Source organism: Panthera pardus, unplaced genomic scaffold, assembly GCF_024362965.1.
Source record: "Panthera pardus isolate Hobbes unplaced genomic scaffold, ASM2436296v1 HiC_scaffold_22, whole genome shotgun sequence".
NCBI lineage: Eukaryota > Metazoa > Chordata > Mammalia > Carnivora > Felidae > Panthera > Panthera pardus.
This window is the reverse complement of record NW_026526788.1, coordinates 67,184,690-67,197,155: the sequence shown is the minus strand read 5'-3', so window position 1 is coordinate 67,197,155 and position 12,466 is coordinate 67,184,690. Positions and strand designations below refer to the sequence as shown.

The 12,466-nt window shown below is 41.7% G+C and overlaps 1 protein-coding gene across 2 annotated transcripts in view; it reads right to left on the bottom strand.

The window, feature by feature from the left end:
* SMC3 (structural maintenance of chromosomes 3) overlaps window positions 1-8,469 on the bottom strand; it is a 37,352-nt gene extending 28,883 nt beyond the window's left edge. For both annotated transcript variants that reach the window (XM_019459408.2, XM_053909911.1), the window contains exons 1-3: window positions 8,315-8,469; window positions 7,238-7,313; window positions 661-699 (exon numbers count right to left, since the gene is read on the bottom strand). In XM_019459408.2, the coding sequence (XP_019314953.1) occupies window positions 661-699; window positions 7,238-7,313; window positions 8,315-8,329 (130 nt within the window). In that variant the 5' untranslated portion in view covers window positions 8,330-8,469. The remainder of the gene's footprint in view (window positions 1-660; window positions 700-7,237; window positions 7,314-8,314) is intronic.
* Window positions 8,470-12,466: the final 3,997 nt, after the last annotated feature.

The window sequence follows — 12,466 nt, the reverse complement described above, 5'->3', positions numbered from 1 at the left end:
TATCTTTAGAATTTTCAAAGCTATTTACTATCTTCAAACTGACAATAATCTTTGTGGAGTCTCTAATTTTTTACACCCCTCTATCTTTCATAAAAATGATTTAGAAAACATTTTTTTAAAAGACGAAACAGAGGGATGCCTGGCTGGCTCAGTCAGTAGAGCATGCAGTTCTTGATCTTGGTTGGGATTATGAGTTCAAGCCCCATGTTGGGTGAAAGGCTTATTTACTTACATACATACATAATGAAACAACAAGATGAGTCATTTTCCAAAACAATATTAACTATGTTGTTGCATTTACACTTGTATAAATATGCATCTGCAACATTTACATACAGCATTCAAGTTTAAAAAGCACTTCCATTAGTATTATCTCATGATTCCCATAACCCATCAAAGTAGACAGGTCAAGTACACTTTTAAATTGCAAAGAGTACCCTGAAAGATTGTTTTGCCCAACCTCTCAGCTACTTAATCACTAGGTATAGAGTAGAACTCAGATCATTATACTCTACACTCCCTACACTAAACTGCAACCCTGTACGAGAAAGTATTTCTTGAGTTTCATACAGACATAATCTCAGAAAACCAATCTTTAAAATAAACTACGCGAAGATACCCAGGTCTTAATATATTTAGAATTGAAAAAACAACACTTACCGTAAAAAAAGTTACTTTTTCCAGATCCATTTCTGCCCACTATAAAATTTCAAAAAGTACATGTTACTTTCTATAAAAACCAATAAAATTAAAACTTTACCGTAAGTATTAAAAAATTTATATTCAATTTTCTAACTTAACATCTTAATATCTGAAATTAAATACAAAGAACAGTGAACAAAAGAAATCCATAAACAAAACAGCTTTAATCACCAAATGAATGCGATTTTTGTAGAGACTTCAGGTATTTTTTTTTCTTAAATTTACTTCATTGTTTATTCTTTTGCTTTTTCCTAACAAATAATATTTGGAATAACTAATATGTTACTAGGTTTTCATAATTTACAATCATTACTATGGACACGCAATTTTTTTTTTTAATTTTTAATGTTTGTTTATTTTTGAGACAGAGACAGAGCACAAGCAGGGGAGGGGCAGAGAGAGAAGGAGACAGAATTCAACGCAGGTTCCAGGCTCTGAGCTGTCAGCACAGAGCCCGACAAGGGGCTTGAACTCACTGACTGAGATCATGACCCGAGCCAAAGTTGGACACTCAACCAACCAAGCCACCCTCCCACTACTTGTACATGCTCTCTCAAAAGAAGTAAATTAAACAACAACAAAAAAAGGAGACATCATTCACTTCCAGATATAATATATTCAGAAGGACACGTCATTTATGTAGTATTTTTTAAAAACAATGTTAAAAAAGACAAAGAAAGGCTATGGAAATGATCCAGATTAAAGAGACTAAATAGATATGACCACCAAAAGCAATACCTGACCCTAAATTAGGCCCTGTACTGGAGGAAAAAATACTATAAAGAAAATTTGGGGGTCAATCAGTACAACTGGAAAATAAACAGATTATCGTATTAATGTCAAATTTACGGAAATTTACAAACTCTACCGTGATTATGTAAGAGAATATCCCTATTCTTAGAAAGCATACATTGAAGTCAACGGTAAAGGACAAAGACCTACATAACTTACTCTAAGAAAAAAAGTGTGAGAGTGGGTACAAATGATAAAGCAAAAGAGGAAAAAGTTAACAGGTAGATTTGGGTAAAGGAGATCAGCGTATTCTCTGTACTGTTCCTATTTATACAACTTTTCTGTAAATTTGAAATCATCTCTAAATAAAAGTTTAAAAAGAGAATTTAGCATTCAAAGAATTACATATAGTTAAAACTGTAATCTATTCATAAATAACTTAAAACTTTAAATTTCCCTTTAATTACTTCTACCCATCAGTGGAATACTGTAAAGCAATTTCAAGGATGTTGACTATTTAATAAGGAAAGAGATTCAAGACTTATTCTTTTTAAAAAAAATTTTTTTTTAACATTTATTTATTTTTGAGACAGAGAGAGACAGAGCATGAACAGGGGAGGGGCAGAGAGAGAGGGAGACACAGAATCGGAAGCAGGCTCCAGGCTCCGAGCCATCAGCCCAGAGCCTGACGCGGGGCTCGAACTCACGGACCGCGAGATCGTGACCTGAGTCGAAGTCGGACGCTCAACCGACTGAGCCACCTAGGCGCCCCAATTCAAGACTTATTCTTAAAAAAAATTTTTTTTCTTTAACGTTTATTTATTTTTGAGAGAGAGAGAGACAGAGCATGAATGGGGGAGGGTCAGAGAGAGAGGGAGACACAGAATCTGAAACAGGCTCCAGGCTCTGAGCCATCAGCACAGAGCCTGACGTGGGGCTTGAACTCACAAACCGCGAGATCATGACCTGAGCCGAAGTCGGACACTTAACCGAATGATCCACCCAGGCACCCCAAGACTTATTCTTAAGTAGAAAAAAACAAATTACCAAAAGATTATACTACAAGCCCACTTTTATTTTATTTTAAAAGGCTTATTGTGGGGCACCTGGGTAGCTCAGCTGGTTGAGTGTCCAACTCCAGCTCAGGTCAGGATCATCCTCATGGTTCAATTTGGGGATTCCAGTCACCGGGCTCCCTGCTGTCAGCACAGAGCCCACTTCACATCCTCGGTCTCCCTCTCTCTCTGCCCTTCCCTGTTCTTGTGTGCACGCTCTCAAAAATAAATAAAAATTTTTAAAAATTAAATAGGGGCGCCTGGCTGGCTCAGTTGGTTAAGCGTCTGACTTTGGCTCAGGTCACGACCTCACTGTTCTGGACCTCTAGCTCCACGTTGGGCTCTTGTGCTGAGAGCTCAGAGCCTGGAGCCTGCTTTGGATTCTGTGTCTCCCTCTCTCTCTGTCCCTCCTCCACGCATGCTCTGTCTCTCAAAAATAATAAATGAAAGATATTTTAAAAATTAAAAAAATAAATAATTAAAAATTAAATTAAAATGCTTAGGGGGAGCCTGGGTGGCTCAGTCCGTTAAGCGCCTGACTCTTGATTTTGGCTCAGGTCATGATCTTACTGTTCATGGGAATAAGCCCCACGTTGGGCTCTGTGCTGACAGCTCAGGGACTGCTTGGGATTTTCTCTTCCTCCCTGCCCCTCCCTCACTTGTGCTTTCTCTCAAAATAAACTTAAAAAAAAAAAAAAAAAGGCTTATTTATGTAGATGTACACAAAGACTGGAGGCATATGGGGGTAGATCCACTTTATATGTGCCCCAGAATCACCTGCCCCAACCCAAGCCTTAGCTGCCTGTCAATGGAGAGATTGAGTATTCCATCACCTTTAGGTTGTTTCAGCCTACCCTGGGTGTGCACTCAGGTCAGACCTGTGAAAATCCAAAAGACACTATATAGTTCCCTGACTACTTTAGGGGGTTAGTCCCCAGAGTAACACAATCCAAGAGCATGGAGGAATTAATTAATGCCCTGTGTGGTAAACTCTGACCAATCAGAGAACAGGAACTAGCAGACAAAGCCGTCTCCATTCCTTTCCAATCTGATCTTTCCCAGGCGTGGTGGGTTCACAAAGTCTGTCTGGAAGTTATCCAATATGACCACAAACCAGCTGAACCTTCTTTATAAAGCTATGACCAACTTTCCGTTTTACTCTTGCCCTCGGACTGAACCTTCCCATTAAAGTCTTATTAGTTGCTGAGTGGGCCTTGGATTCTGTTTTCTAGGAAACCAAGGCTAATACAAGCATAGGTTGTTAATATTAAGAATGGCTATTGCTGGGCAGGATTACAGTTTAGTTTTTTCCTTTCAGCTTTTAAACTCTTCCATAACGTTCTACAATTAACATATTTCTTTTGTTAAAAAGCTAGAGACAAAGTAACCTTAAAAAGGTGTATGTTTGGTAATTCAAACATCATTCAACTGTTCAAGCAAGAGATTAAAACACTGAAGATCACCAGAAGATATAGTTGCCTTCAAATCTTTTTTTAAGGGTCAAATCATTAAATAATCAAAGTACTATGCTTTCACAGGATATTTTTAATGTCAATCTCAGTCTACACTACTTTGGGTCTTTCCTGTCTTTAAAACATGTTTAAGCAGTGGGGTGCCTGGGTGGCCTACTTGGTTAAGTGTCCAACTCCTGAGTTCAGCTCAGGGCATGATCTCACAGTTCCTGAGATAGAGCTCTGAGTCAGGCTCTGCATTGACAGTGAGGAGCCTGCTTGGGATCTTCCCTCTCCCTCTCTCTGCCCCTCCCCTGCTCATGTGGGTATTCTCCCTCTCTCTCACTCAAAAAATAATAAATTTTTTAAAAAAGCTTAAAAACCTTAAAAAAAACATGTTTAAGCAGTAAAATCATATTAGGTTTGTTAAAACAAAAGAAAAAACACTTAGACAATTTACTCTGTAACTGTTACTATTAACAATACTAATGTAAACAAAGTAGTAAAACAGTGGTCTCTTAATAGCTAAAACAAAAATACTTGATAGATTCTGCAAACATAATCTAATCATCATAATAAAAGTCATCATTTTACAGCTCATAAAATTATACCATTGATCTAATTAAGATATTCATCTAGTTTAACCTGTAATATAAATCTAGCAATTATATTTTAATAGAATATATAATTTTTAAATAATTTATATCTAGTAATTATTCATTTTTTTCCATTTCCAAAGATTTTCTGATTGATGAAAATCAGAAGGCACTTGTAATCAAAATATAAATAAAATACCAGAACAATCAGGCTATCCTTGTGGCACTTTAATTAAATTAACTATTCAACAGGTACAGCAGAGGGTAAATAGTGTTTTTTTTTTTATAAGTTTATTTTGCACATGCGCACGGGGGTGGGAGGGACAGAGAGAGAGGGAGAGAGGATCCCAAACAGGTTCTGCACCATTAGCTCACAGCCCGATTCGGGGCTTGAAACCTCGAACCGTGAGATCATGACATGATCCAAAACCAAGGGTCAGATGCTTAACTGACTGAGCCACCTAGGCGCCCCCAAAGTGTTTTCTTTATTCTCAACTACAAGGCTGCAACTAATGTACTGAGGGCAGGTTTTGTTTTTGCCTCAATTTTTATTTATTTTTTATTTTTTTAATATGAAATTTATTGTCAAATTGGTTTCCATACAACACCCAGTGCTCATCCCAACAGGTGCCCTCCTCAATACCCATCACCCACCCCCCATCAACCCTCAGTTTGTTCTCAGTTTTTAAGAGTCTCTTAAAAACTCCTCCTCCTTTTTTTTTCCTTCCCCCCCCCCCCATGGTCTTCTGTTAAGTTTCTCAGGATCCACCTAAGAGTGAAAACATATGGTATCTGTCTTTCTCTGTATGACTTATTTCACTTAGCATCACACTCTCCAGTTCCACCCACGTTGCTACAAAAGGCCATATTTTATTCTTTCTCATGGCCACGTAGTATTCCATTGTGTATATAAATCACAATTTTTTTATCCATTCATCAGTTGATGGACATTTAGGCTCTTTCCATAATTTGGCTATTGTTGAAAGTGCTGCTGTAAACACTGGGGTACAATTGCCCCTATGCATCAGCACTCCTGTATCCCTTGGGTCAATTCCTAGCAGTGCTATTGCTGGGTGGTAGGGTAGATCTATTTCTAATTTTTTGAGGAACCTCCACACTGTTTTCCAGAGCGGCTACACCAGTTTGCATTCCCATGCCTCAATTTTTAAATTTTATTTCAAAGTACAGTTGACACTTTTGCTCTCAATTTTTAAAATTTATTATTTATTTCAAAATAAAGTAGATTCTCTGGGAACATCAGCATTTAGTGTTTGCCTATTACTGATCTCTATATAAATCTCACCTTATCCCATGCTACAGAATGAACTGTGTCACCCTCTCATTCATATGTTGAAGCCCTAACCCCAAATGTTATGGTATTTGGTGGGGGGGGGGGGGGAGCTTTGGGAGGTAATCAGGATTAATGAGATTGTGAGGGTGGGGCCTTCATAATGGAATTTGTGCTCTAATGAAGAAGAGGGAGAGAGAATCAAACAGTCACACGAGCCTGATGACAAAGATGGTGACTTTCAGGGGATGCCTGGGTGGCTCAGTTGAGCGTCTGACTTTGGCTCAGGTGATGATCTCACGTATCACGGGTTCGAGCCCCACGTCAGGCTCTGAGCTGTCAGCAAAGAGCCTGAAGCCTGCTTTGGATTCTGTGTCTCCCTCTCTCTCTGCTCTTCCCCCACTCATACTCTGTGTCTCTGTCTCAAAAATAAACATTAAAACATTAAAAACAAACAAACAAAAAAGATGGCGACTTCCAGAATGTGACTATGCTGGCAGCCCGATCGTGGATTTGAGCTACCAGAGCAGTGAGAAGATAAATTCCTGCTCTTTAAGCTACCCAATCTATATTTTATGGTGGACTCAGCAGTCTAATATACCAATATACCCCTCAAGGAAGACAATGTATAGCTTAAGTCCATTTATAGCACATTGTTTCATCTAGCCTTTAAAAATTCACCAGAATGCCAGAAAACACTTTTGCTGGCTGTATCAGCAAAAAATGGACACTATCAACTGAAGAGTCTTTAGACTAAATACTGTACTGCAGGACAATAATCGTTTTAGTCCTTTATCCTCATACGTATACTTTCTCATTTAATTTTCCCAACAGCCCCTATAAGATAGGTATCATTAGCTCTTCATTACAAATCAGAAAACTAAAGCCCCTCAAGGAGTCAAGTTTGAAAAAGAGTATGTGTCAGAACTGGGACGTGAAACCCATTCTGTTATGCTCCAAAGTTTATGCTCTGCCCACCAAGCTGCATGGTCTGACCTTAAATATTAGGACAGGAAAGAAAAAACCCAAGAACAATCAAATTTGTGAATAAAGAATGGTCATCTCTGAAATTAGACAACAGTGGGCGTTTTAACCAGGAAATGACATATCAAGAGGAGTACAGCTCAAATGCTAACTTTAGTGTCATTCACTATAAACGTAAAGCTATTAAAAGACACCTTCACACCTACCAGGCTACCCAAACAAAAATGAGTAAGTTGTGCAAACATTTTAAATGTATAAAGTAAGCAATTCATCAGTGCAGATTAAAAAAAAAACATGTTATTTCATATAGAAGAAACATTATAAATTCATAGAACATTCAAAGCCAATTCCCATCTCAAGCCTAAATATAGACCGAATTTAAATGGCTCTATAAATATAAATCTGATCTTGGAAACCATGAACACTTACCAATAACATTATGCTTTGAACTGAAGGGATCTACAATTGTTTGATCTCTGTAACTCCGAAAACCCTGGATGATAACCTAATAAATAAAAGATACTTTTCAGAGAACACACACTACCAGAAGAAACTCCTAAACATTCTTCCTTGGCACTTCTCTCTCTGGTTTCTCATTTAATGCAAGATAGAGAACTTTCCATTTCATAGAAGAAAAATTCATTTTGGAAAGTGGCGATTAAAAAATCTTCTAAAACGTCCGCGTTTATCGGTAGCCAGGGCCAGTGTTGTAAGTCACCTGTTAAGGAACTCTCAAGAGCAAGTACACTGTGTAAGTAAGGTTCGCTGGAACGCTGAACATCCCCGAGCTACAGCGAAAAAGTGTGTCAAGCAGGCCGGTCGGCCCCAAGCTTTCCTGACTCCAGGAGCAGTGGGCGCTTCTCTCGGACACGCCGACCGGCCAGAAGGAGAAGACGTTCCAAGAAAGGGGTGCTGAGAGTCCAACACATCCAACAGAGAAACTTTTCCAAGAGTGCGGATGGGCTCATCTTTGGGGTGGACTCTTGCGCGGGAAGACCATTTTGACAGAAGTAAACAAGTGAACGAGGCGGCGCTACATACTCTGCAAGGAGGAGGGTCCCTTTCCCGTCTCCTGTAATTCGGGGACAAAGACCCCGGGCTAAGCTGACACCCCAACCTGAGCCCCCCCCCCCAGGGATGCCCCCGGGCCCGGGGGACCACCTTTCCACACACCCCGCGCAAAGGGCCCGCGCGGGGCTGGCCCCGGCAGGACGACACAGCTTGCCCGCCCCGCCGCTGCCGCCCCCAGCCCGCCCCCGACCCACTGGGAAGGCCCGGTCCCTCCAAACCTCTCGGAGATGCTACTCCCGGGGACGGGCGCCCGGCGGGGAGGCCCGCGCCGCGGCCCCGCGCTGGCGGGGCGGGGCCTCTCCCCTCCCCCGCAGCCCGCGTCTTGGGTCCACCCTGCCGGGAGGCGGGAGGCCACGGGTCGCGCCGAGACACCCCCGCCAGACGGAGCTGTCCTCACAGGCCCGCGAGGGAGTGTGCGAGACGCACAGGCCTCACCTGTTTTATGTACATGATTCCGCGCCCCTCGCCGGGGAGAAGGCCTCCCCACCGAGAAGCAACAGCGCTGCCGTGGGGTCCAATGAGGCGCCTACGAGACCCCTCCCCCAAAGCGCCGCTCGCTCCCGTCCAGCCAAACAAAATGGCGGCGCCCGCGGAGGCGGAGTCCGCGCCTTGAACGGAACCATACTCGCGGTCCCCGCAGAGCGTAGGGGGAGCCGGGGTCCCGTCTTCTCTTTACTTTTGGCAAAAGAAGCCTTCTAAGGCTCTATTGAGTGGACTTCATTTGGTTGTTGAATTTGTAGCTGAACATTTCCGGAGAATCAGTCTGAAGCTTCACTCGAGAAAGCCTTGATCGTGAGATTGGCGCAGAGTCCCTCCGAGCGCGGAGCCAATGGTTGTGCCCACATGGGGGGAAAGGTTCGGCGCCAAAGCCAAGTGTTAGAGTCGGGGGGCCAATAGCGGAGCTTGCCGGTGGCCACGTGGTCTCGGGCTGTTTAAAAGTGGGCACCCCCGTGCTGCCGCAAGGGTCCCGAACTGGTGGAGTATAGGATTCGGCGGTCCGAATCCCGGCTGCTCTATTATTCTCCGTCGCCTTGGGAACTTGTGTAAATTTAGAATGGCTCCTCTTAGCTCTCGACTGGACACTCGTAGGACAGCCCATAAGGAACTTGGCGCAAAGTCTGCTTTAATAATGTGATCATTAATAATTCTGGAGCTCTTACTATGCCATTTGCTGTAAATCTAGGCCGACTTGAACAATTGCAACAAAAAGAGGTTTAGTTAAAATTAAAAGCTCTTTTTTTAAAAAACAGCCTGAAAGAGGTGCTAGTAGCCCCCTAGATGATTCTAATCTAATCAATCTTAGGGGAAAAATATTTGTTAGAAATTGGTAATTAAAATTTGTTAGAAATTGGTAATTAAAATTACCTGCCATTTAAGTCGGTAGGTCCTTGCTTCCCCTCCTGCTGCCGCGAGCTGTTCCAGCCCTAATTATTTCTAGATTGAACTTTTTAATAGTCTGCTAACTTCATCCTTGTCAGTACCCCTTGGTGCTGGCAGAGTCAAGTCCTTTCCAACCCTTGGTGTAAACAAAAAATCCCAAAACTTTTTAAAAACTTTTTTCTTTTTAATGTTTACTTATTTTTGAGAGAGCGAGGCGGGGGTGGGGGGGGGGCGTGGGGGGGGGGGGCGGGGGGGGGCGGGGTGGAGCAGAGAGAAGGAAACACAGAATCGAAGCAGGCTCCAGGCTCTGAGCTGTCAGCACAGAGCCCAATGCAGGGCTCGAAATCACTGACCATGAGATCGTAACCTGAGCCAAGGTCAGACGCTTAACCGACGGAGCCACCCAGGCGCCCCCAAAAAACCCCAAACTCTTAAACATTTCTCTGGGATTAGTGTCTCTACTCTGGATTTCTAGCTGTGGGCTTATAGGCATAATAATATTGAACGTTTGAAGCCCCTACTTCCTATTCTATAAAATGAGGATAATAAAAATCACTTCATGTTTAGAATTAAAAACAGGATGCATAAAATCTATTTGCCCAAATTATAGAGATGGATGCCCCTTAGGCTAAAATAAAATTGCAGCCTGACTGACATCTTGATTTTAGCTACATGAGACCTGAGGAGAGGACCCAGTTATGCTGTGCTGACTGCTGACCATATTTCTAAGAATTCTGAGGCTGTAGACTTTCTCACAAAAATTCAACCTGGTGTACAGTACCTGAAGTAGTAAAGACTCGAAGGACAATGAAAGTGAAGTACAGGACAAGGGCCAAGTTACCATGTAAGACCCCGGATGTTATAGTTTCTCATTCTCCTCCTTATACCCCTCTATTGTTAAGACATTCCAAAATAAAGCTTTGTCTCTAAGCTATTTTCAGTTCACAATCTTTTACCATCCCAGGAAGGGATCACAGACTGATTTTATCTATTTCTAAGTTATTCCTCCCTATCTCTTAAAACGATTCTTTTTTAATGTATGCCCTATCTATCTTCATTCTTAGGCTAGGCAGATTTTCTGTGGGTATCTCCCAGTCCAGTGATTAGGAAGGAGATTTCTCATTATCACTCAGTTCATATTCTTTAAGCGTGTTATTTTGAGAGAGAGCGCTCACACAGAACGTTAGGAGGGGCAGAGAGAGGGAAAGTGAGAATCCCAAGTAGGCTCCGCACTGTCAGTACTGAGCCTGATGTGGGGCTTGATCTCGTGAACCCTGAGATCATGACCTGAGCCAAAATCAAGGGCAGACACTTAACCAACTGAGCCACTCAGGTACCCCTTATATTCAATTCTTATCATCCCCAAGAGATAGAACTGGCACCATAGGGATGATCCCAAATTATAGTTTTCTCTTGGTGACTCCTGGGACTTTCAAATGCCAAATCGCTTAAGAGGAAACCTAGAAAATTCTCATCCAAGCAGGATAGAACCATAGCACTGTGGGAAGATGAGGCTCACAAAAGACAAAATCTTTTATTGCTTCCCTCATGGATATAAAGGAGACATCGCAAAACTTTTTTTAGGGAAGCTTAGGGAAAAAACTTGGGAAGAAGCCTTTTCAGGTACCAAGCCCTAAGAGCTAAGACTAAAACCCTTAGTCTCTCAGGAAGTAAAGATGCTCATCCCTCTACTGGATGATGTTGGGGAAATTGTTATTATTGGAAAACCCATTCAAAAAACAACTGCCTGAAAAACCACCAATAACCTTCACTTTGCTTCCCTATTTTTATTATATTTATGCCACCATACTCTTCATGTTGTTATTTTTTAAAAAACTCTAATTCTCACGTAAGCTTGTGTCAACATTGTATTTAATTCATTAAGGAGAGATTTGGTAAAATGACAAAGCTGGCTTAAAAGATACGAGAAATTGAAATTTAGATAGTCGTTGGGGGAAAAATGCTAAAATACTATTCCTAAACTAGACACAAAACTGATAAATACTCTACCAGCTGATAAACTATAACCTTTAAGATTATCTAGTCTAGGGGTACCTGGGTGGGTCAGTCGGTTAAGCGGCCGACTTCAGCTCAGGTCATGATCTCACGGTCTGTGGGTTCGAACCCACGTCAGGGTCTGTACTGACCGCTCGGAGCCTAGAGCCTGTTTTGCGTTTTGTGTCTCCCTCTCTCTCTGTTCCTCCCCTGCTTGCATTCTGTCTCTGTCTCTTTCTCTCAAAAATGAATAAACATTAAGATTTTTTTTAAAAGATGATCTATTAGTCAAAAGAGATTCATCACATATCAGTTTTCTTCCAGTTTTTACAGAATAGTCAACTGTTTGGGCCCTAATCAATTGTGAATACCAAGTTGTTAGTAACATTAAAAGGTCCTGCAAACTTGTAGCTACAAGTTTGGGGGCATTTTTCTGAATAAGGACTCTGAGAATAAAAATAAGAGATTAGCTTTCTTGGGTACCTTAAATATTCCCAACAAGTTGAACTCTTACACCTTAGAAGAGGTACAGTCACTGTCCCTCCATAGAATCAATCATGCTGGGGAAATTGGACCTGTTATGAAAGACCTGATCAGTGGAAAAATAACTTCCTGACTAAGCCTTGGTACACCTCCGTAAGCGGTTTCTACACTTGCACCAAATCCCCACGGCCTCCATATTCCGTATAAATTGAATTACAAAATATGTGGCCTTTTGTGTCTGGCTTCTTTCATTTAGCATAATGTTTTCAAGGTTCATCCATGTCGTAGCCTGTAGCATATAGTAATGGTGCAGGCTACATTCTCTTTTATGGTTGAATAATATTCCATCGTACGGGCAGATCACATCCTGTTTGTCCATTCATCAGTTGATGGACATGTGGGTTGTTTCCACTTTCTGGCTATTAGGAAAGCTATGCTATGAGCATTCATGTTCAAGTTTTTGTGTGGATGTGTTTCCAGTTCTTCTGAGTATATTCCTAGGTGCTGAAGGGATGAGTCATATGGTAACCTTCTTTCACTTTTTTTTTTAACTATGATATTTATTGTCAAATTGGTTTCCATACAACACCCAGTGCTGATCCCAACAGGTGCCCTCCTCAATACCCATCACCCACCCTCCCCTCCCTCCCATCCCCCATCAACCCTCAGATTGTTCTCAGTTTTTAAGAGTCTCTTATGGTTTGGCTCCCTCCCTCTCTAGCTTTTTTC